Source organism: Bos javanicus, chromosome X, assembly GCF_032452875.1.
Source record: "Bos javanicus breed banteng chromosome X, ARS-OSU_banteng_1.0, whole genome shotgun sequence".
Taxonomy (NCBI): Eukaryota; Metazoa; Chordata; class Mammalia; order Artiodactyla; family Bovidae; genus Bos; species Bos javanicus.
In genome coordinates this window covers 37185991-37211821 of record NC_083897.1, presented here as the reverse complement: position 1 = coordinate 37211821, position 25831 = coordinate 37185991, and the positions used below count along the sequence as shown (strand labels likewise).

General features: G+C 40.2%; 1 protein-coding gene across 1 annotated transcript; it reads left to right on the top strand.

Moving 5' to 3' along the window:
• The first annotated feature begins 219 nt into the window (after positions 1–219).
• Positions 220–25624, top strand: VBP1 (VHL binding protein 1). The gene is made up of 6 exons (XM_061408909.1): positions 220–362; positions 4509–4633; positions 15998–16064; positions 18860–18958; positions 21435–21573; positions 24082–25624. Exons 1-6 carry the CDS (start codon positions 270–272, stop codon positions 24150–24152), a joined length of 594 nt encoding a protein of 197 aa, XP_061264893.1. The 5' UTR covers positions 220–269; the 3' UTR covers positions 24153–25624.
• The last annotated feature ends 207 nt before the right edge of the window (positions 25625–25831 follow it).

Genomic DNA, 25831 nt, shown 5'->3' with positions numbered 1-25831 from the left:
TTTTCCCAGGACTCGGTATTGGTCCTTCCCGCAGAGCCAGCCTCGCCTCCGCGGCCCTTCCACGCCTGTCACTCACCCGCGCAGCCAATTAGAACCCACAGATCGAGCGACCCTGCCGAGCGGGGACGGGGCGGGTATTTCCTGTAAGCCAACGAACGCACAGACTACCAGGCCAGGGGGCGGGCCCGCGGCTGTGACCTGAGCCAATCACAGGCCCCGGGCTACAGGCCGCTCGCGAGGCACGTTAGTCGCGCGCTCGCTTCTCCAAAATGGCGGCCTCTAAGGACGGTTGTGGTGTGGGAGAAGTGGCCGCTGGGAACGGGAGGCGACTCCACCTGGGGATTCCTGAAGCGGTTTTTGTGGTAAGTGGTCAGCGGGTGCTTGATGCTACGCTGTTGTTCCCTTTCTTCCTGGCCCCTCACCCGGGCCTTGGTTGTTGGAGGGAGAGCCGTTGGGCCCAGTTACCTGGGAGGGGGCGCTCCGGCCTGAACGGACTAAACTGGGACGGGACCTGCCTGGGAGGGGGCCTGCCGTCCGAGCAGGTCACAGGCGCTAAGGGGGCGCGGGGCCGGAGGACTTGGGGCGGAGGACTCGGGGGCGGAGGCGGGGCCGCTTCGAGGGACCGCCTTCCTCTGCCCTCCGCGGCCTGAGGTTCCGACCCCGCTTGCGAGAAGACGGGAGGCGGTGAGAAGCTGGAGCCTCAGCCTGGGTTCTGAGGAGACCGAGGGGGACGGGGTAACGGAGCTGGGGCTCAGGTGTGACGCTCGGAAATGACACCTCGGGTGTGGAAGGGCTGCGGCGGCCTGTGGCCTCAGAAGAAGACCCCATGATGGGCGCGTCGGCCGGGAAAGCTCTCGAAGGCCATGTGGAACCCGCTAGGCCATGGAGGCCTTAGCCCGCTGGCTGCCGGCGCTCACTAGAAGGTTGTCTAAAGTGAAGCCACTTGTAATTACTTTGAGGTACATGGTTCTAACAACGTAGAGTCCATTGGGTGCAGTTCACAGAGGAAGCTGGCAATGCCGTGTTGGAGGGTTCACTGAACGGGGAGACTAAACCAAGGCCAAACAGAGAAGCACGTAGAGGCTTTCAATCCTGTTTCTCCATAAGGCTGTTCTCGAAATAGTGTTTGAGAGCTAGTTGAGTGTTGAGAAAACCTGATGGGTGTTCCAGGCCAGTATCACCCATCTTTGTTCACTCAGTTCTGGCTGAACTACTATAAAACCTTAATGGAAATTTCTCCACCTTTTGCTTTGTCCCAATATTGTCTTAATCTCTGCCTTTTTAAAAAATTTATTTATTTTAATTGGAGGCTAATTACTTTACAATATTGTACTGGTTTTTGCCATGCATTGACATGAATCAGCCATGGGTGTACATGTGTCCCCCATCCTGAACCCCCCTTCCACCTCCCTCCCCATCCCATCCCTTAGGGTCGTCCCAGTGCACCAGCCCTGAGCACCCTGTCTCATGCATCGAACCTGGATTGGCTTTTTGTTGATGAAATCTTCCACCGTTCAGAAGACCCCTGTCTTTTATTTAGACCACTTTTATATGCACTCTATGAATATTTGCATTGACTGATTCAGTTTTCTCCTATTTTATTTATTTATTTATTTTTGTCCCTGAAATGTGCCATGTATTTCTTTCCGCTCATTTCCCAGTTAATCATCAACAAGAGACAAAATTTGTTGAGTACCAGGCACATTCCTAATGCTTTTACACAACTCAGGAAGAGGCAAGTACTGTTATTCTCATTTTGTACATGTTCAGACTGAGCCCCGGAGCCCTTGAGTAATTTGCCCCAAGTCACACAATGTGTAAGTGAGTTATCCAAGCTTTAAACTTGGTCAGTCTGTGGGCTCCAGACCTCTAGTGAGGTCATTATCTTGCTCACTGGCATTTCCCCTGATCCTAGCACAGTTCCTGACACACAGTATAAACTCATAACTAAATGTCAGATTGAATTTCCATAGTGCCTTAAAATCCTGCATTCATGGTGCTCAACAAATGATGGCTTCAGAAATCTGATTCAGGAAGATAAAGTTTATCAAGGGGCTATATTAAGTGTTATCTTAAAATGCATTTTCTCTGAAATGTTATGAGTTGCTTTTTCTAGATCTTTAAAATTTCTATCAATACAATATATAAACAATCCAAATTTATATAAATATTTTTATGTTCCCCAACTAATGGGAAATAACGTATTTTATAAAGAACATTGGTTTTGAGACTAGAGTTTGAATTCTGCCTCTGCTTCCCAGTTGCTATTTATCTTGAGCATATTGTTTTACAACTTTGAGCCCCTCTGTTTCTTTAACTGAAATAAGGATAACATTACTTACATATTTCTTCTGAGAAACAGAGAATGTGCTTTCAGTATTGCAAGTAGATACTTAATACATACTCATTTCGGTAATGAGGCAGTGTACCATAGTGGTTAGAAGTCAGACTGCCTTTTCCCCATTCCAGTTGGTACAGTAATTTTTTTCTTTCTCTGCTTTAATTGATCTTTTTCCCCCTTGTCCATTGTTTGGCTGCTCCCATCTCTTAACATCTAGTTCAGATATGACCTCTGTAGTTTTTCCTGACCACCACCCCAGGATAGAATTCTTGGTGCTTCCATCTGTTCCCTTAGCCATATCTAATGTTTGTTGAACACTTACTAGCTACTGTGTCCTCTTCTGAGTCTTTTACATGTGGTAACTCATTTAATCCCCTGTGGGGAAGAGGCACTTTTTTCTTTTACAGATGAGGAAATTGAAGCCAAGACAAGAGTTAAACAACTGCCTCATGGTCCACACAGCTAGTACGTGATGCAGCCAGCATTCAAGCCATGCAGCCTCTGGGTCTTAACCACAGACTTTTGCTGCTGTAGTTCCTTCTTCTTGCTCGTGTCTAAGCTTCTAATAACATGTGCCAGAAACATTTCTTTTCCTACAACAATCCTTCTAGGAAGATGCTATCTCCAAAATGCTATCTCCTTACACTTGATCACCATGCAGGACTCAGATGTTGCCTCAGGCTCACCTTTTCAGTTTTCTTTTACAGTGTCTAACTTGATGGCTTCATAGTTCACTCCTTTGCTTTGTTTCTCTTGCTTTTTCTTCTTGCTTGGTTTTGGCTAAAATACTCCCTTCGAGCTGGTAAGCACGTGCTCACCTGTTGTCACTTGTGGTATCCAACTCTTTGCAATCCCATGGACCATAGCCTGCCAGGCTCCTCTGTCCATGGGATTTTCCCAGCAAGAAGACTAGAGTGGGTTGCCATGCCCTCCTCCAGGGAATCTCCCCCACCGAAGGATTGAACCCTTATCTCCTGCATCTCCTGTGTTGCAGACCAATTCTTTTCCTGCTGAGCCATCAGGGAAACCCTAGCTAGTAAGCATGGATAAGAATAATGCTTATCCCAGATAAGCAAAGATCCCAGAAACTGTAAGATAATTTGGAAATAAAATGGAGATAGCATCTTCCTAGAAAGATTGTTATAGGAAAAGAAATGTTTCCAGCACATGTTATTAGAAGCTTAGATATGAGCAAGGAGAATGAAATACAGCAGCAAAAGTCTAAATTTAAGTTTCCTGTATTGAAGGACTAAAGTTGTTTAAACTACTGGAAGGTTCTTAGAGAATCTCCTTTGTTTCCATAGAGTTTCACTTAGTTCTTGATCGTTATCTATTTAACTAGCTTTTCTTCAGGGATAAGCATGTGTAATATACATTAAAAATGCTGTTCAGTTTTATTGCTTTGCTTTTGCTTATTTATTCCTGTTAGAAAAGATTGTTTTGTTTGCCTTTTAGGCTTGGGCTTTCCTGGTGGCTCAGATTGTAAAGAGTCTGCCTGCAATGTGGGAGACCCGGGTTTGATCTCTGGGGCGGAAAATCCCCTGGAGAAGGGAATGGCAACCCACTCCAGTATTCTGGCCTGGAGAATTACATGAACACAGGAGTCTGGCAGGCTACAGTCCATGGGATCACAAAGAGTCGGACCCGACTGAGCAACTAACACTTTTACACTTTGGCTTACTTTATTTCGATCAGTTGATAACTTAAGGAAGTATTTGTGGCTTCTCTTGGGAACCTAATGACCATATTTAGCATGATTTTTATGGCAGAGCTTGTAGAGTTAAAATTGTAAGTAATAAAATGGATAATTTTGAATCATTTTGTGGCTAAGGCACATGACTAAATGACATGTTTGTTGGTAATTTTTGTATTTACTGTGAGTGCTGCATGGCATATATATAACTCAGCAAGGTCATCTTTCCCTATATGTAAATAGGAAGGTGGGAGAAGAATACATTGACTACATAACATATTTGCACTGTCTGAAATGGTCTCTAACTTTTTATAACTAAAAAAGTTAAAAACAAGTCTTTGGAGAAAAAGAAACACAAGCTCTTCCCCCCCACCTCGCCCCCAAGCTCCTTTTATGTTTTAAAAAAGCTAAAGCAGTCAAAAATCTGAGGTATGAATTGTAAAATTCTTAATGTATTCTTTTTGATATTAAAAGGAAGATGTAGATTCCTTCATGAAACAGCCTGGGAATGAGACTGCAGATATTGTACTGAAGAAGCTGGATGAACAGTATCAGAAATATAAGTTTATGGAACTCAATCTTGCCCAAAAAAAAAGGAGGTAAGTGTAAAAATTTCTAAGTTTTTAAGATTAATATTACATCGCTGAAACTTTTGAAAGATTGAGATAATTTGCACACAGATAAAATGTCTATGTGTTGAATATTCAGTTTTATGAATTTTGATAAATGTATCCATTTCTGTAACCACTGCCCAGATAAACATATGGAACATTTCTGTTACCCAGGAAGTTTCCTCCCGGTCCTTTCTGGCCAACCATGCTCACTCTTAGAGACAAACACTGTTCTGATTATTTTCACCATAAATTAGTATTGTCTGCTCTTGAGCGTCATATGACTGGAACCATATAGTAACTACTCTTTTATGTCAGGCTTCTTACACTTAGTATAGTGGTTTTGAGAGTCATCATCCATGGTACTGTGGGTATCAATACATTAGTTTCTTTTTAGTGCTGAGTCATTCTCCACTGTATGTGGGTTTACCACAGTTTTTGTCTGTTTTTATCTATTTGCTTATTAATGGACATTTGGGTTGTTTCCTCATTTGGTTTTAAATGTTTCCATGGACATATATTTTCATTTCTCCTGGATTATTATCCAAGAGGTAGAATCGCTGACTTGTATGGTAAGTATGTTTAATTTTATAAGAAACTGCCAAAAATCCTAGGTGGCTTTAGCATATTATACAGCCACATTACATTATTACATTACAGCAGTATTACATTATTGCAGTTATTATATGCAATTATAATTGCATTATATGCAATTATTGTTGTATATTACATTACAGCAATGTGTGGGAGTTCCAGTTCTTCAATCTCACCAGCACTTGCTGTTGTCAGTCTAAGATGCTTTTGAAAACCTAACAGAATGAGTATTGAGGTCCTTATTCCATAGCATCTAGGATCATAACATCCTAAATGTCTACTTCATTTTTTCATTTTGCCAATGAGATGGCAGACCCACGGAAGTTATGACTTTCCCAAGATTTCATAACTAATAAGCTTGGGCCAAAAGTATTCCCATTTTCAGTCCTTTATTCCCCTATGTTTTTATAGTAGCTTATGCAGTCAATTCACTGTAATAAATACTTATGGAGACCTGTTATACACATGTGCCAGCATTCTGATATCAAATGTTATGGAGTTCCTAATAGGTGTCAGATACTGTTTTTGGGTAAAATACCAATATCTGCTTTCAGTAGGGGTGTAGTCTAGTGGCATGATAGGTATGTAAATAAAAGAAGTACACAAAATATAGCAGTTAAGGTGCTGTGGTACAGAGTGATGAGTTAGCAGAGGGGAAGGGGTGAGCTGCAGGGAGACACAGGGGTTCAGGGGAAACTTCCAAGAGGAGCAGATAGCTGTGTAGAATGTTGAAGGCTGGTTATGAGCTTAGAAGCAGACTAAAGGGAGGAAGGGTAGTCTGGGTGTGAGGGTACCACTTAGGCAGAGATACAAAAGTTGGTGTTTAGATGGGAATTCCTCTTTCTTTTTAGGATACACTGTGGACATCCTGTTTGACTTATCATTTAATTTGAATGTACTTTGATTTAACAGGTTTTTTTCCCTTAATGGTTAGTGCTTTTTGTATCCTGTTTAAGAGATATCTCAAGTTCATGAGGGTATTCTCTTCATGTTTTATTCTCAGAGCTTTATTGTTTATCTCACACTTAGATCTATAATCTGTGGGTTATTCAGAAGGATGTTGCTAAATTTCACAGCAGCTGTGGGCTTTTCAAGTATGTTTCTTTGCCCTTTCTGTGTATTATACATTGATAGTTGCCTCTGCAGTCTTGTTCATAATCAGGTTTTTCTTTTGTTTCTTTCTCTCTTTTTTTGTTTTGGTAATACTTTCATAGGTTTGTGTATGGTTTCTCCATTAAGAGGTAAATAGTATCTAGTTCTCTCCTACAATGATACTTAATTCCTCAATCCATTAATGATGAGTCGCAAAATGCTGATGTTCTAATTCAGTTATTTATTTTTTATTTCTTAATAAGCTGGAATGTTGCTATAAACAGAAACGTTCCTTCATGTTCTCTTTGGTAAAAGTGGCTGTAAGAAATCGGCTCACCTCTCAGTTTGTCCCTGTCACCTCAACAGCTCTCTGCTGCCTGGCTGCAAAGGAAGTGTGTATTTTCCCTGGCTACTTGAACAGTTAGAAGCGTACATGTTGGGTCTGCCTCCATCTTAACCTGAAATAATTTCTATCCTTTTTTTTTAAGCTTTTTACTCTGTTTCTTTAGGTACATGCAGTTTGAGAATTATGAAATCTTCTTGCTGATTTTAAACCCATGTAAAATAATGCTTCTTGTTTTAGTCAGTTTTTTTGGAAACTTAGAGCTACTTCACCTTTGTTTTGGCTAACATTTAAAAACTTGTTGGTGTATGTTGAATTATAATAGATACTGTGTTTCTGCCATATAGCAAAGGGAATCAGCTACACATATACATGTATCCACTCTTTTTTAGATTCTTTTCCCATATAGGTCATTACAGAGTTCCCTGTGCTATATAGTAGGTCCTCACTAGTTATCTGATTTCTGTAAAGTAGTGTATATATCGGAGAAGGCAATGGCAACCCACTCCAGTACTCTTGCCTGGAAAATCCCATGGATGGAGGAGCCTGGTAGGCTGCAATCCATGGGGTTGCTAAGAGTCACACAGGACTGAGCGACCTCACTTTCACTTTTCACTTTCATGCATTGGAGTAGGAAATGACAACCCACTCCGATGTTCTTGCTTGGAGAATCCCAGGGATGGTGGAGCCTGGTGGGCTGCCGTGTATGGGGTCCCACAGGGTCGGACACAACTGAAGCGACTTAGCAGTAGCAGCAGCAGTATATATATGTCAATCCCAATTTCTGAATTTATCCCTCACCTTTTATTTCCTCCCTAGTAACCATAGGTTTGTTTTTTACATCTGTGAGTCTGTTTCTGTTTTGTAAATAAGTACATGTGTACCTGGTTTTTTTTTTTTTTAGATTCCCCATGTAAGCAGTGTCACGTGATATTAGTCTTTCCCTGTCTGACTTAATTCACTCCATATCACAATTTCTAGGTATATCCATGTTGCTGCAAATGGCATGATGTCATTCCTTTTTATGGCTGAGTAATATTTCATGGTACATATGTACTGCATCTTCTCTATCCATTCCTCTGTCCATAGACATTTAGGTTGTTTCCATGTCCTGGCTGTTGTAAACAGTGCTGCAATGAACATTGAGGTGCATGTATCCTTTTGAATCATGGCTTTCTCCAGATATATGCCCAGGAGTGGTGGCTAACATTTTCTTGGTATATCTTCTCCAGTGCCTTTTCTTTCAATTGTTTTTACTATTTATATTTAAGGGTGTTCCATGTAAACAACATATGGTGTTGTGTTTTTTTTTTTTAATCCAACCTATCTATTTAGATAAGCTCATTTTTCTTTTTGGATACTTTCAAGATTGTCAGCTCTTTTGTTTTCAGTTCAGTTCAGTCGCATCCTACTCTTTGTGACTGTATGCACTGCAGCACGCCTGTCCATCACCAACTCCCGGAGCTTGCTCAAACTCATGTCCCTTGAGTCAGTGATGCCATCCAACCATCTCATCCTCTGCCGTTCCCTTCTCCTCCTGCCTTCAATCTTTCCCAGCATCAGGGTCTTTTCCAATGAGTCAGTTCTTCACATCGGATGGCCAAAGTTTTGGAATTCAGCTTCAGCATCAGTCCTTCCAAAGAATATTCAGGAGTGATTTCCTTTAGGATGGACTGGTTGGATCTCCTTGCAGTCCAAGGGACTCTCAAGAGTTCACCAACACCACAGTTCAAAAGGATCAATTCTTTGGCAGTCAGCTTTCTTTATTGTCCAACTCTTAACATCTATACAAGACTACTGGAAAAACCATAGCTTTGACTGTATGGACCTTTGTCGGTAAAGTAATGTCTCTGCTTTTTAATATGCTGTCTAGGTTGGTCATAGCTTTTCTTCCAAGGAACAAGTGTTTTTTAATTTCATGGCTTCAGTCACCATCTGCAGTGATTTTGGAGCCCCCCAAAATAAAGTCTGTCTCATTGTTTCCATTGTTTCCCCATCTATTTGCCATGAAGTGAGGAACTAGATGTCATGATCTTAGTTTTTTGAATGTTGGAGTTTTAAGCCAGCTTTTTCACTGTCCTGTGTCACTTTCATCAAGAGGCTCTTTAGTTCTTCTTTGCTTTCTGTCATAAGGGTGGTGTCATCTGCATATTTGAAGTTATTGATATTTCTCCTGGCAATCTTGCTCCAGCTAGTGCTTCATCCAGTCCGGCATTTTGCATGATGTGCTCTGCATATAAGTTAAATAAGCAAGATGACAACATACAGCATTGTATACCCCTTTCCCAATTTGGAACCAGTCCATTGTTCCATGTCTGGTTCTTACTGTTGCTTCTTGACCTGTATACAGATTTGTGTTTTTTGAGGCTATCTTTCTTAAATTCTTTCTTAACTGACTTATATTCAGGTTCCAGTAGCCATGGATACCTGTATGGATTGCTTTTATGCATAGAGGAGTTTGCTTTTTGGGAGCTGTGCATCTATATCAGCCTTGGACCTCTTGAACCCTGTTCCTAGTTCTTGCACTTAAATATGTGAGCTCCCAACTGAAGTGTGAGTCAGGGGCCCAGGCTCAGGTCTCCAGCTGGTATTGGCACCTGCCTCGAGACACATGCTTTTCTGTAGTCCTCACTGCTCAACTCAAAGCGTTTTCCAGTTTTATTATCTTATTTTTCCTCCTGAAAGTTCCCTTACCTCTGTGATATCAGCTATGCAACAGAACTACTTCTGTGGTTGATTGTTTTACAGCAGATGGCTCTGTGTAGTGTGGATATTAACCTTTTCTTTACACATGTTGTTTATCTTTTCTTGCACCCTGTCATATAAATTTACCTTCCACTTGAAAAGTTACTTATTAATTCATAATTTTCATGTGGTGGTCTCTTTAACACATGAATTTTTATGTGCTTTTATAAATTTCTGTAACTGGAAATTTTGTGATTATCATTTTTTTTCGATCATCTGTTAATTTTTTTCCTTTTCTCATTCTGGGATTCGTGTTAATGTGGATGTTAATTAACTCTTCTAATTCTGCCTTGCCTTTCTGTTTATTGTTTCCTTTTTTCTGCTGACTTCAGTAATTTTGTCTTTTGATGATTAAATGGATTGCTATCCATGAGTCCTTTATTTCAGCCATTACATTTTTTAAACCTAGTATTTTTGGTTCTTACAGCTACTCGTTTCTTTTTTATATTACCAGTATCCTGTCTTGTCTTTTTGAGGTATTTAAAAATATTCACTGTATAATCTTTAGTATTCGGATGGCATCACCAACTCCATGGACATGAGTTTAGGTAAACTCCAGGAGTTGGTGATGGACAGGGAGGCCTGGCGTGCTGCAGTCCATGGGGTCACAAAGAGTCGGACATGACTGAGTGACTGAACTGAACTAAACTGCACTTGTTTCATCTGGTAGAGGTCGTTGAGTTTATTTTCTTTGTTTTATTTTGTAGTTGAGTTTATCAGATGACCATTTTTTCCCCTGTCAGCTCATATTCCCTCAGGGATATCCATTCCCTTTGGCCAGTAATATGTGTGGAAGTGGGAGTGAGTAATTCAAGTCCTTCCTGGTGGGCAGAGTTTACACTCTATGGCATGGCCATCAGACAAATGCTCCTTCTCTTCAGCCAAGTGCCTCAGGCTCTGGGAGATTCTTTCCATTCCTTTCTCTTTGACTGGTTTCACTGGCATCTCCTCTGGGAGGATGATGGGGAGAACAGAACTACTAGGGGCCAGTACTTTCTTCTCAGCCCTCAGTCTGATCTTCTCCCTGCCTCTGGCCAATTGTATTGTTTTTCTGCCCTGTTACAGTCATGGGGTCGGAGAAGGCAATGGCACCCCACTCCAGTACTCTTGCCTGGAAAATCCCATGGACGGAGGAGCCTGGTAGGCTGCAGTCCATGGGGTCGCTGAGGGTCGGACACGACTGAGTGACTTCACTTTGACTTTTCACTTTCATGCATTGGAGAAGGAAATGGCAACCCACTCCAGTGTTCTTGCCTGGAGAATTCCAGGGATGGGGGAGCCTGGTGGGCTGCTATGTATGGGGTCACACAGAGTCGGACACGACTGAAGCAACTTGGCAGTAGCACAGTCATGGGGTAGGTAATGTGATTCACGCAGGGCAATTTAGAGGGAGGAAAAACAACTAGAAAGTTGCCCTTTAGCCTTAAATGCTCCTCCCTTTGAAAACTTGATCTAGTTCCCTTCTAGTTCCCTTCTGTGTCTCCTCTCACCTAGAAATTTCCATTGTTCATAGAATAACAAAGACCTAGAACTGACCCAAATGTCCATTGACAGGAGAATGGATGAACAGGTTGTGTTATATTTGTAAATGTATATTACACAGAAGTGAAAATGGATGAAAAGAAAACTCTTAGGAATTTGATTGGGTTATAAAGCAAACACCAGAAAAATGCAACTAACATGAGCCCATTTATATCAAGAAACTAGCAAAGAATATATTGTTTAGGAATACACGTAACTGTATGAAACTATTTGAAGAAGTAAAAAAGAGGCTATAAACACACAGTTCAGGAGAGCTGCTATTTTTGGGGACAGAGCAGGGTGTGGAGGAACCAGAGATCAAATTGCCAACATCTGTTGGATCATAGAAAAAGCAAGGGAATTCAGGAAAACGTCTACTTCTGCAACATTGACTATGCTAAAGCTTTTGACTGTGTGGATCACAACAGACTGGAAAATTCTTATAAGAGATGGGAATATGAGACCATCTTACCTGTCTCCTGAGAAACCTGTCTGCAGGTCAAGAAGCAACAGTTAGAACTGGATGTGGAACAACAGACTTGTTCAAAATTGGGAAAGGAGTACATCAAGGCTGTATATTGTCACCCTGCTAATTTAACTTCTATGCAGAGTACATCATGCAAAATGCCAGGCTGAATGGATCACAAGCTGGAATCAAGACTGCCTGGAGAAATAACAATCTCAGATATGCAGATGCCACACTCTAATGGCAGAAAGCGAAGAGGCACTAAAGAGCCTCTTGATGAGTGTGAAAGAGGAGAATGAAAATGACTTACAACTCAACATTCATAAAGCTAGGATCATGGCATCTGGTCCCATCACTTCATGGCAAATAGATGGGGAAAAAGTGAAAACAGTGGTAGATTTTATCTTCTCGGGCTCTAAAATCACTGTGGATGGTGACTGCGGCCACAAAATTAAAAGACACTTGCTCCTTGGAAGAAAAACTGAGAGAAACCTAGATAGCATATTAAAAAGCAGAGACATCACTTTTCTAGTGATGTCAGTAGTTTTGCCAGTAGTCATATATGGGTGTGAGAGTTGGTCCATAAAGATGGCTGAGCAACGAAGAATCGATGCTTTCAAATTGTGATGCTGTATAAGACTCTTTAAGAGTCCCTTGGACAGCAAGAAGATCAAACCAGACCATCCTGAAGGAAATGAACCCTGAATATTCATGGGAATGACTGATGCTGAAGCTGAAGCTCCAGTCCTTTGGGAACCTGATATGAAGAGCCGACTCATTGGAAAAGACACTGATGCTAGAAAAGATTGAGGGTAGAAGAAGGTGGCAATAGGGGATAAGATGGTTAGATGGCATCACTGACTCAGTGGACATGAGTTTGAGCAAACTCTGGGAGATAGTGAAGGACAGAGAAGCGTGGTGTGCTGCAGTCCATGCGGTCGTGGGAAATCAGACATGACTTAGTGAATGAACAACAAGGGTGGGGTGGGTGTATTGCTCAGACATGCACAGTGGCCTTGGTGGTCTAGTTCCTGAGATGTCCGGGGTTGCAGCTGCTTGATTGATTGCTATGCTTCATAACCTATATATTACATGTAATATCTACATGTTCAACAATATAACAGAAATCATTTGTATGACCAAAACAATTTGATCTGAACATACTAATGTTACTGTCTATCAGATACTATACACATGAACACGTCTACATCTTTCTCTGATTTACGTATATCAGCATAGACAAAAAAGCAAAATTGAGAGACCTGTGACATCTATATTGAATTGTAAAGAGTTCACAGAACAGTAGCCCTCAAGCTATGCTTTAAAAAAAAAAGTCAGTGCTAAGTGTGTGTTTCTCGACTCTTCACTGAGTTGTCTTGCCAGATAGTGATACTATTTTTCAAGCAGCAGGCCTCTGTGACACATTTTCCAGGTCAGTAACACAGATTGTAAAGAAGTTTGCCATGCTAACCTCATTCACACAGTACTGTGACTTCCTTTATATGATTCAGGAAGTACATGTTCATTATCATATTTAGAATTTATTTACATGCTGACCTCTAATAATATTTAGTTGCATGTCTTCTGAAAGAACCACAGCTTTTTTAGTCTGCTTTTAGTCCATTTGGTTACAAATTATACTGTGATTTGACAGGACTCCCAGAACAGTTTTGCACATTTTTCCATGTGAAACATTTGAAAGCCTTGGGCAGCTTCTAATCGTCAAAAACAAAAGAGCTAAAAAGGTCTCATTCTGTATTCTCTGAGTTTGGCCTTGAGTGTTTTCAGCATATTGTTACCTGTTGTCAGTGAGAGTGACTTCATTTGGGAATCAGTTGCTAGTAGTTTTTTAAAATTATTTTGAATAAGCTTTATTTTTAAAGGCAGTTTTAGTTTTGTAGCAAAATGGAGCATAAAGTACAGAGGTTTCCTATTTAGCCCCTGCCCCTACACATGTATAACCTTCCCATTATCTATATCTTTTACCAGAGTGGAACATTAGTTACAGTTGATGAACCAATATTGATATGTTTTTATTAACTAAGGTCCATAGTTTACATTAGTGTCCACTCTTACGTTGTACATTTGATGGGTTTGAACACGTGCACCATGACATGTATCTGTCATTATAGTGTCATACAGAGTAGTCTCAGTGCCGTAAGAATGCTCTGCGTGCAATATATTCATCCCTCCCTCCCCTTCCTAAACTCCTGGCAACCAGTGATGCTTTTACTGTCTCCATAGTTTTGTCTTTTCCAGAATGTCTTACAGCCAGAATCCTACAGTATGTAGTACCCCTTTCAGGTTGGTTTCTTTCATTTAGTCATATGCATTTAGGCTTCTTGCATGTCTTTTCATAGCTTGATAGATCATTTCTTTTTAGCAGTGAATATTATTCCATTGTCCAGATGGACCACAATTTATTTCTCCGTTTGCCTACCAAGGGCATCTGGGTTGCTTCCAAGTTTGGACAATTATGAATAAAGTTGTTATGAGCATTTGTGTGCAGTTTTTGTGTGGACCTGAGTTTACAGCTCCTTTGGATAAATACCAAGGAGCATGATTGCTGGATCGTATGGTAAGAATGTGTTTAGTTTTGTAAGAACCTGACAAACTGTCTTCTAAAGTGACTGTACCATGTTGCATTCCCTCCAGCAATGAATGAAAATTAACGTTGCTTCATATCCTCACCAGCATCCAGAGTTGTCAGTATTCTGGATTTTGGCCATTGTAATAGGTGTGTGTGTGCTCAGTGGCTCAGTCGTGTCCGACTCTTTGCGACCCCATGGAATGTAGCCCACCAGGCTGCTCTGTCCATTGGATTCTCCAGGCAAGAGTATTGGAGTGGGTGGCCATGCCCGCCTCCAAGAGATTGTCCTGACCCAGGAATCAAACACGCATCTCCTGCATTGGCAGGCAGATTCTTTACCACTAGTGTCATCTGGGAAGCCCAGAATAGGTGTGCAGTGGTTATGTCATTGTTTAAATTTGCATTTCTCTGGTGATAGAGAGGGAGGCCTGGCATGCTGCAGTTCATGGGGTTGCAAAGAGTCGGACACGACTGAGTGACTGAACTGATACTGATGATATATGATGTGGAGCATCTTTTCATATGCTTATTTGCCATTTGTATATCTTCTTTGGTAGGGTATTAAGTCCTTTGGTCCATTTTTTAATACAGTTGTTCCTTATTGTTGAGTTTTGAAAGTTCTTTGTATATATTGGATACCAGTCCTTTATCACGTGTCTTTTACAGATATCTTATCCCAGTCTGTGGCTTGTCTTTTCATTAAAGTCTATCATATCAATTATTTCTTTTATGGATTATGTCTTTGGTATTAATATCTAAAAAATCATTACCAGACTCAAGGTCATCTAGCTTTTTTCCTGTTTTATCTTCTAGGAGTGTTATAGTTTTGCATCATACTTTACATATGTGATTCATTTCAACTTAAGTTTTGTGAAATGTGTATGTATGTCTGTGTTTAGATTCATTTTTTTATGTGTGGATGTCCAGTTGGTTCAGTCTGATCAGTCTCATCATGTCTATCATTGTTTTTGTAAATTTCCTGGGTTCAAACCAATGATCCATTTATAATTTTATTATCAACTTAAGTTTTGTGAAATGTGTATGTATGTCTGTGTTTAGATTCATTTTTTTATGTGTGGATGTCCAGTTGGTTCAGTCTGATCAGTCTCATCATGTCTATCATTGTTTTCGTAAATTTCCTGGGTTCAAACCAATGATCCATTTATAATTTTATTATATTATTATAATATATACCTAACTTTTAGGTAACAATTATTACCTAACTTGAAAAGAAATAGTATTTTTCAACATAAAAGTTAAAGAAAAATCACCCAAAGTTTAAAAGGATCATGAAATTATATTGTATCTTACTGTGGTGTGTTACACATTCAGTTGATTTTGCATTGTGAGAAGTGCAGGTGCTGAGAAGCTGTCCCTGCACTTGCTGCTGTTGGGTTGGTGGTTTCCAGTTGAGAATATAATACTTGAATGCATGTTATTTTAAAAATTAATCTATTTAAAATGCAATTCTAATTAAATGTAGAACCTTTGAATCACCTCTGGGGGATATGACTTTCTGGTGGCTCAGCTGGTAAAGAATCTGCCTGCAGTGCAGGAGACCTGGGTTCAATCCCTTATTCAGGAAGATCCCCTGGAGGAGGGCATGACAACCCACTCTGGTATGGCCTGGAGAATCCCCATGGACAGAGGAGCCTGGCAGGCTACAGTCCATGGGGTCACAAAGAGTCGGACATGATTGAGTGACTAAGCACACACAGCCCAGAAAAGTTAACTAATGGTGGATTTGACATACAGAACAGGACTCTGTTCACAATAGGTGTTCCGTAAGTATTTGCTATTATATCTAAGTAGTTTAGTAAATATTTATGTCTGAAATATCTTAGATATTTTAATAAACAATTCATTAACTATCTTACATATAAAATATATTGACTATTTCATATTTACATATTGTCCTCAAAACATATCAATAGAAAGTACAAAGCTAGTAAGACTGTTTCTTGGTGCCAGATACTAAAGTAACCTTTTTCTTATTCACAGGCTAAAAGGCCAGATTCCTGAAATTAAGCAGACTTTAGAAATTCTAAAATACATGCAGAAGAAAAAAGTAAGTGCCTTTTTTGTTTGTAAACATGAGCAAACCAGGATAGTTCAGCAGAGACATGTGTTCCTTGACTCCTTGGTCACTGGTATTTGAACCCGTGCTGGAAGATCCAGTCTGCCTTCCTAAGCACATGTAGTGATATCACAGATGGTGTGCTTCTGTGAGACATGTGGCTTTCCACCAAAAGTCAGGTTTAATTCTAGGGCCCACACTGCTTGGGGTCTTTTACTTATATGTAGTATTTGTGAAGTTTAAATGCAACTTGAAATTATTTTAAGTGCAAAAAGAAATGAATAGTCTTTATTGTTTGTGGCTCTCAGTTCACAGTTGAGGAAATATTTACAAAGAGGGTATACTTGACCAGTGTCACATAGCTAGTTACTGGCAGAACTGAATTTGAGAATCTTCTGAGCTCTCACCCGTTTTTTTTTGTTAAATAAAAGCAGGGTGTAAAAATGAAGTTTCAGAAAATATTTAACCTATTATATATATATGTGTGTGTGTGTGTATATATTTATGATTTATTACTTGACTGGCAGAGTAGCTACATCTCTGTTTTTTTTATGTCACAAACTTTATAAGAGACTTCAGAAGACTGGTTGGTTGAGCATGAAGTGCTGATGAAATGATAATAATCGCACTTGTCTAGTGCTTACTCTGTGCCAGGCACTGAAGTGTATGTGTTTGTGTTCGTACAAGCGCTGCTTGCCACAGCCTTCAGGGTTGCAGTAAGTAGCTGAGTCAGGATGCATGCACTCCCTGCGCAGTCCTGTGGCCCCAGTGGTCCTTTCTTTACCCTTCTCCTTTACCTCTCTGTCCCTCGGTTCCTCCACCTGATTTGTCTGTGGGAAAAGCAAAGGAGAAAAGGAAAGATATAAACATCTGAATGCAGAGTTCCAAAGAATGGCAAGAAGAGATAAGAAAGCCTTCTTCAGTGATCAATGCAAAGAAATAGAGGAAAACAACAGAATGGGAAAGACTAGGGATCTCTTCAAGAAAATCAGAGTTACCAAAGGAACATTTCATGCAAAGATGGGCTTGATAAAGGACAGAAATGGTATGGACCTAACAGAAGCAGAAGATATTAAGAAGAGATGGCAAGAATACACAGAAGAACTGTACAAAAAAGATCTTCACTACCCAGATAATCAAGATGGTGTGATCACTCACCTAGAGCCAGACATCCTGGAATGTGAAGTCAAGTGGGCCTTAGAAAGCATCACTACGAACAAAGCTAGTGGAGGTGATGGAATTCCGGTTGAGCTATTCCAAATCCTGAAAGATGATGCCGTGAAAGTGCTGCACTCAATATGCCAGCAAATTTGGAAAACTCAGCAGTGGCCACAGGACTGGAAAAGGTCAGTTTTCATTCCAATCCCAAAGAAAGGCAGTGCCAAAGAATGCTCAAACTACTGCACAATTGCACTCATCTCACACACTAGTAAAGTAATGCTCAAAATTCTCCAAGCCAGGCTTCAGCAATATGTGAACCGTGAACTTCCTGAAGTTCAAGCTGGTTTTAGAAAAGGCAGAGGAACCAGAGATCAAATTGCCAACATCCGCTGGATCATTGAAAAAGCAAGAGAGTTCCAGAAAAGCATCTATTTCTGCTTTATTGACTATGCCAAAGCCTTTGACTGTGTGGATCACAATAAACTTTGGAAAATTCTGAAAGAGATGGGAATACCAGACCACCTGATCTGCCTCTTGAGAAATTTGTTTGCAGGTCAGGAAGCAACAGTTAGAACTGGACATGGAACAACAGACTAGGTCCAAATAGGAAAAGGTGTTTGTCAAAGCTGTATATTGTCACCCTGTTTATTTAACTTATATGCAGAGTACATCATGAGAAACGCTGGACTGGAAGAAGCACAAGCTGGAATCAAGATTGCCGGGAGAAATATCAATAACCTCAGATATGCAGATGACACCACCCTTATGGCAGAAAGTGAAGAGGAACTCAAAAGCCTCTTGATGAAAGAGGAGAGTGAAAAAGTTGGCTTAAAGCTCAACATTCAGAAAACGAAGATCATGGCATCCGGTCCCATCACTTCATGGCAAATAGACGGGGAAACAGTGGAAACAGTGTCAGACTTTGTTTTTTGGGCTCCAAAATCACTGCAGATGGTGACTGCAGCCATGACATTAAAAGACGCTTACTCCTTGGAAGGAAAGTTATGACCAACCTAGATAGCATATTCAAAAGCAAAGACATTACTTTGCCAACAAAAGTTCATCTAGTCAAGGCTATGGTTTTTCCTGTGGTCATGTATGGATGTGAGAGTTGGACTGTGAAGAAGGCTGAGCGCCGAAGAATTGATGCTTTTGAACTGTGGTGTTGGAGAAGACTCTTGAGAGTCCCTTGGACTGCAAGGAGATCCAACCAGTCCATTCTGAAGGAGATCAGCCCTCGGATTTCTTTGGAAGGAATGATGCTAAAGCTGAAACTCCAGTACTTTGGCCACTTCATGCGAAGAGTTGACTCATTGGAAAAGACTCTGATGCTGGGAGGGATTGGGGGCAAGAGAAGGGGACGACAGAGGATGAGATGGCTGGATGGCATCGCTGACTCGATGGACATGAGTCTGAGTGAACTCCGGGAGTTGGTGATGGACAGGGAGGCCTGGCGTGCTGCGATTCATGGGGTTGCAAAGAGTTGGACACAACTGAGCGACTTATCTGATCTGGGACTGTTTTAAATGGCTTAAGCTCAGCTCTGCAATTGCCTGTATGACCTTGGTATTAAGATGGACAGTTTACAGTACCGTCATGTATTTATTTATTTATTTTTTTTGAAGGAGTCCACCAGTTCACTGGAGACCAGGTTCTTATTGGCAGACAACCTGTATTGCAAAGCTTCAGTTCCTCCTACCGATAAAGTGTGTCTGTGGTTGGGGGTAAGTCAGTGTCATTGTCACAGCTTCCTTGGCTGACATTTGGTAAGGCAGTGTGTTTTCCCCAACATGGCAGTGTTGGAGAGGAGCACTTGACCGTAGATGGAATGAAGGGGTGGCATTGCGGGGGACTAGGAGTATGAGAAAGATTGCCGCAGAAACATGCTCTAGTCTCTTCCAGTCAAAACAAAATAGACCAATACCTGGCTTTCCCTCCAGTTAGTACTTATCTGTTAAATGTAACAGAAGGTATTGTTGAACCTCAGATAGATGTTTGTTCATCATCAGAATTTATGAGTTCTAGAAAGATCTCTCTGAACTTAAGGGGGAACAGATTATTATAAAAACCTTGGGGTTAGAACCCATTTGAAAAAGTCAAACATTTCAGTTGTGATGATTTCAGAGACCTTGTCTGTGATTTTTCCTGTTACTACTCTTGAGTCCCATGATCAAACAAGTCATGCCTGACTACATAGGTAGGTGTTGCTACCTCAGGCAAGTTCCTATGCAAAGTAGCAAATTGGGAGGATTTCCACTTGCTGCTATCCTATACAGTCATCCCCGAGAGGCACTCTAGGGCCATGAAGGGTTGGCAGATCATACATGGAAACTCACTTCTCTGTTAGTTCCTCCTTCCTGATTTCTGTTAGCAGTAACATTTCAGAGTTTATGCATTTATTTCTACAAACATAATTCCCATTCTTGCTTAGTTTTAGTTTTATAAATGGAACAGCTAGCCACCCAGTAGCTCAGATCTTAGGGGTTATCCTCCTTGGTTTTTCTTCTCCTTGGCCCACACTTAATCAGCATGTGGGGATAAGATGATTCCATAAAGTAGACTGGGACAACAGGGAGTGCTCTCCTGAGAATTATGGCTGGAGCCTACCTTACACGAGATGGATTTCAAATGGATCATGTATTCACATGAAATAGTGACATCATCAAAGTTGTAGACCAAGTCACAGAAAATTGTAGCCCTGGAATAAGGATTATTTTTCAGGCCTCAAAACTCGGAAACCATGAGCAAAGTAAAAAGACAACAAGAAAAAATATATGTGACTCATATTGCATGCAAAGGACTAACAGGTTTGCAGGACGACTTGGAGTTGTCTTTTGGGCATGTCAGTCTTCAGATGTCTGTTAGACTGTCAAGTAGAGAGGCTGATAAGGCAGTGTTTGAGGAGTGAATCAACTAAGGAGATATACTTGAATGAATGAATGATGGTTTTTGACACGAAGTGTTTTAAAATATATTCTATTTCCTCTTGTTACAGGTAAGCAAAGTGTACACATTTTCTGGGGGAAAAAAAAGTGCTAATAAGTATCAGTAATTGAGAAGTAAGATTGGGAATCTGGGTTTGGAGAAGCATTTACTTTGCACTGAATATTGTCTGAATTTATGCAGCTTTCTAATTATCACAAGGGCTTCCCTTGTGTCTTAGCTGGTAAAGAATCTGCCTGCAATGTGGCAGACCTAGGTTCGATCCCTGGGTTGGGAAGATCCCTTGGAGAAGGGAAAGGCTACCCACTCCAGTATTCTGGCCTAGAGAAATCCATGTCCATGGGGTTGCAAAGAGTTGGACACGACTGAGCGGCTTTCACTCACTCACTTGCAGTTATAATGGACTGGCATATTCAGTCGATAAGTGTGTAGCACCTGCTTGGTGCTAAGTCCTTTCATGTTGTCTCATTAATTCTTACAACAATCCTTTGAGTAATTTTTAAATTTCATTTGTCATGTGATGAAAGTGGTTCAGGAAATGCCTGGTGTTAAGTCGGGTGGTAGTTCAGAGCTGTGAAAGGTACGGTTCCCTGTTACAGAGTGCATGCCTTCCCAAGTGTCAGCAGTTACTCCAGATCTTAGATCCAGACTTGGTCACCTTGCCTTTGCCTCTGGCATCTGTTGGAGGTTGGAAGGGGGCAGTTAAAGCTAGCTGTTTCTCTTAATGGACCAAATGTAGATAATACGTATGTCTTTGAAAGCTTTAAAGTTCTACCTTAAGCTCAGAAACAACTACTTCAGTTGATTTAGTGTCCCAATAGAGGTGGTAGAAAGATAGGGTTTGATAACTAAAGATACTGGTTCCTATCCTAATTCTTCCATTTATTTAGTATCTCTGAAATCATAGGTAAGCTGACTTCTCAGAGCGTACTTTCTTCACTGTAGAGAAGTTGAGGAGGAAATGATATAATGTATGTAAATATATTCTCTAACTCAGGGGGCAATAAATATTGTGTTAAAAGCCAGAGAGTAAATATTTTTGGTGTTGCAGACCACATGGTCTCTGTCACAACTAGTACTTGGCTCACCACTACGGCATGAAAGTCTTAAGTGAATAAAGAGTGGCTGGGTTTCCAAAAAACTTAGGACAAGAGATGGCTGGCCAAATTTGACCCAAAGGCTGTAGTTTGCCAACTGCTGCTGTAACCTATGAAGCATAAAGTCAGTGTTCACTCATTGTCACGCTTTTCTCTGCAGGCGAACGTAATGCTTGAATATGATATTGATGAAGCTCAGGCGTTGTTGGAAAAGAATTTATTGACGGCCACAAAGAATCTTGATTCTCTTGAGGAAGACCTTGACTTTCTTCGAGATCAGTTTACTACCACGGAAGTCAGTATCCTTTGCTAAAGAAAGGCAAAGGAGGGAAAGGAGAAAAATGTTTTTTATGTTCTTATGTGCATTGCTTTAATGAGAAGAATGTCCTTACTCTTAGACTAATGTTAAGTTGCAGATTTTATAACAGTAGTAAATGACATATTTTAGAACTAATACTGAAATAAGTTTATGGATAGACTTATCTGAATTTGAGGTGTGAAAGTGTGGAAATAGCAAATTCAATTTAGTACATGAGTATTTCTATTTCAAATATATTCTCAAGATAATCTTTATAGCTAGATAAGTACTAGAGTTCCACAGCTCTTATTAAGGGTCTCCTGTGTTCCTACAACTGTGCTAAGCTGTGTGGGGCATGTGCTGGTGAGGAGATCAGTGTAAAAAAAGAATGACAAAACACACATAAGACAGCTAATGATCATTTCCTAGCAAAATAGAAGTCATTCAACTTCAGGTAGTCAACACCAAGGCAGTTTAAAATTAGGGCGATAGATGTGAGCTTGAGTGATTTCAGAAGTCTTTGAGAAGATAGGGCTGAGACTGTATTTAAAGGTAATGTAGGATTTCTTTTAGCAGAGAGAAAGGGAAGGCTCTTGTGTTGAAACCCAGCTCTTGGCGTTTTCCATCTGCCCCACACAGTCATTCAAGACAGAAACCTGGGAGTCAATCTTCTTACCTCTCTGTTACACTCATTTTGGCCTTTTAGAACTAAGGGTCAGTAGTTTTCTTATTTATTTATTTTAATTGGAGGCTAATTACTTTACCATATTGTGGTGTTTTTTGCCATACATTTACATGAATCAGCCGTGGGTTTACATGTCTTCCCAACCTGACCCTCCCACCTCCCTCCCCATCCCATCCCACAGGGTCATCCCAGTGCACCAGCCCTGAGCACCCTGCCTCATGCATTGAACCTGGACTGGCGATATGTTTCACATATGATAATATACATGTTTCAATGCTGTTCGCTCCAATCATCCCACCCTCGCCTTCTCCCACAGAGTCCAAAAGTCTGTTCATTACGTCTGTATCTCTCTGGCTAGGGTCATCATTACCATCTTTCTAAATTGCATATATATGTGTTAGTATACTGTATTGGTATTTTTCTTTCTGACTGACTTTACTCTGTACAATAGGCTCCAGTTTCATCCACCTCATTAGAACTGATTCAAATGAATTCTTTTTAATAGCTGAGTAATATTCCATTGTGCATATATACCACGGCTTTCTTATCCATTCGTCTAAGGATGGACATCTAGGTTGCTTCCATGTCTTGGCTATTGTAAACAGTGCTGTGATGAACACTGGGGTACACACATCTCTTTAATTCTGGTTTCCTCAGTGTGTATGCCCAGCAGTGGGATTGCTGGGTCATATGGCAGTTTTCTACTCTGTTTTCCTCCCCCCAGTCCTTCACACTCTCTCTGCCATGAATTCACTGAGTCACACTTCTTATTTTTATTCCTCTGGCTATAATGCTTCAGTGGTTCTTTGTTACTTGTCAGCTATGCACATGGGCACTCTTAGGGGGTGGTCCCTGCCAGTCTCGATTCCATGTGCCACTGACTGATTTCCTGCCCTGGTCCTCCCCTGGTGCACCCAAGGTCCAAATCACCCCAGGTGGTTTTCCTCACCCCCTAAATGGGGTGTGCCCTTTATACGTCCACACTTGGTTCCTCCTACCTAGACCGATTTCCCCCTATTTGCTTGGGTTCCTCCATCTTATCTTTCATCTTTCAGCTCAAGCAGCAGAACATTTCTGAACATTTTCTAGTCCTCTCAGGGTGTTCTGTTGCTCCTCTGTGATTCCTGAGCACTTTGCATATAGTACTTAAAATTTGTTTTTCGTGCCAGACTGGGAGCTCTTCAAGTGTAAGAGCTCCATGTTCTCTCTCCTCCATAGCATGTAGTGCATGACAGGTTTTAAGGGGTTGGGTGAAGGCCTGTCTGAGGCCTAGAGCAGGCGTTAGCACATGATTGGTAATGTGGAGACTTCATTCAGAGGGAAAAAAAAGATAAAATACCTAGAAGATAATATTGTACCTTCAGGACATACCGCCAAAGGCATGAGCTGGGAAAGAAAGCACCGATAGGCGAAGGCCTATGCAGGGTGGTGCTTGTGGAAAGGAAAAGATATAGATGCTGAATAGATTGCATAAATTAAGCCAAACAGAGGGTAAGAGATAAAATTAGCGATAATTAAATTGTAATAATTTAAATATTGCATGTCAGGTTATGCTTTGAACCACCTTTGAAATACTGTGGATGAGGGGCTCTCTTGAAAACTGTTGGGAGTGTCAGGCACACATGTGTCAAATATAATACTATAGTTGACCAACTATGCTAAACAATCATTGATTTGAGGTCTTGACTAAGTTTTGGTGGAATTTTATTCCAGTCTTTGCTTGGCAGATGATACTACACCTTGCTGTAGACACTAGTATTTTGTGTGTGTGATTGCACATTATCTTTTGAATTGCTTTGGCATTTTCTTTGACAATTCTTGCAGATATGGCCAGAGTTTATAATTGGGATGTTAAGAGAAGAAACAAAGATGATTCTACCAAGAACAAAGCATAAAGATGGCAGTTAAAAATGTGGTTCAGTTTTCCAAACATGTTTATGCTTAAAAGTTGACATAACTTTAAATGATTTTTAACAGCAAGAATAATTAAAACTTTAAAAACAGATAAGCACCACTTTATTTATTTATAAAAACAAAATTAGTTGCAAATATTTTATGAAACTTACAGTGTTGTTATTTTATTTTTTGCATTTCCAACAAAGTAAATGCTGCTTTCATCATTTTTGTTTGTTTGTCTGTTTTTCATAAGGAAGGTCTTAGCCAAAATGGCTAGAAACTGTGAGATATGTTACAGAAGCTGATTTCTGGACAGTTTAGCGCAGTTTACTTTTTCTGTATTGCCTGGTGTTACTCTCACTTGTGATATGGTTAAATGAGTTTAGAGGTAGAAAAAACAGTTGAAATATTTGAAAATTTGTTTTTCTTTAGTACACGTAGGGCTTTATGGTCCTCTGTTGTTATTTGTCCTTTGTAAATGGAGTTTCATGAATTACTGCTTAGCTAATAACTACGTAATGTTCTATACTTTTAAGGAAATGGAAATTTGCATTCCTAAATTGTAAGAGGGCTATTGAGACAACACTTTTTCTAACCCGATATAGGTACACAGAGCCTTTGCAATGCCAACATAAAGGAGATCTTGGCCAACATAAAATAACAAAATTACCTACTGAAAACTCTTGCCTGAGGTGATTTTGTACTTCTTGACAGTTCTCCAAAGCAGCAAGACAGGAATATTAAGATAAATATAAATCTGCAGTGGTTTAAGAGAGTTGTGAGATTTTTTATTCATGGTAAAACTTCATAAGAGTGGTAGAAAATCCCTGTGGAAAGCCATTGGTACAGTGGCTGGGTGATACAGAATTCTGGTAAAAACACAAATGTATTGTTCCATGTCCCTGTAGCAAAGAGTATACTTGTACAGTGTTTTGTACTGGTATTTCATGATACTAAAGCAGTGAAGTTAACAATTGTAGCACAGCACCTTTATCGTGTTATTCTTTCTAAAATCAACATGGGTCTTTTGTAAAGTTTATTTACTTGCACGTATAACTGGCCATGTCCAGAACCTTTTATGTTTGTAGAAACAACATAAGATCCCTTTGGAAGGAATATAGATAAGCAAACAATTCAGAAGTTAAATCTGAGAGATACCAAAGTTTCCTCTCAGGGTTTCTTTCATGAGTTTAAATTCCCATATTTTAGAATTTGAGCTTTGTAAACATCTTAATATATTTTTGTGTTACTTTTCCCCCAAACTTTATTATGGTAAGTATATTGGTATGAAATGTTCCTGTTAACAGGAATGATTTAGTCAGAAGATCTTCCTTTTGTCTTCCTTTAAGTCCATGAAAATCTAAATAGGAATTTTAGGTTTTCTAAGCACAACAAATATTACCTAAGTATGCAGTATGTGTCAGAGAGAGTATTAGGCTTTGTTAATTAAATAAAAGATATTTAAATCTTGCGTCTGCCAGATTATTTCTCTTGTAACAGTTTACATTTTCAGAATAACATAACCATCCTGATTTGCCATGATTTCTTCAAGGCTAATATTAGTATAGTATACCTGAAAGCATAATGAGCACAAGATTGACTATAAAATTGTGATATTGAGTAACAGATGCGTTGAAAATGCAACTGAAATCAACGTTTCCATTGTAAAACATGTTCA

What these genes read in the sequence shown, in the direction of transcription:
- VBP1 (XM_061408909.1), top strand. Translation starts at nt 270, where the DNA reads ATGGCGGCCTCTAAGGACGGTTGTGGTGTGGGAGAAGTGGCCGCTGGG. An exon ending in CTTGCCCAAAAAAAAAGGAG is followed by an intron (nt 4,634 to 15,997) that starts GTAAGTGTAAAA and finishes TCTTATTCACAG; the next exon opens with GCTAAAAGGCCAGATTCCTG. An exon ending in GTTTACTACCACGGAAGTCA is followed by an intron (nt 21,574 to 24,081) that starts GTATCCTTTGCT and finishes CAATTCTTGCAG; the next exon opens with ATATGGCCAGAGTTTATAAT.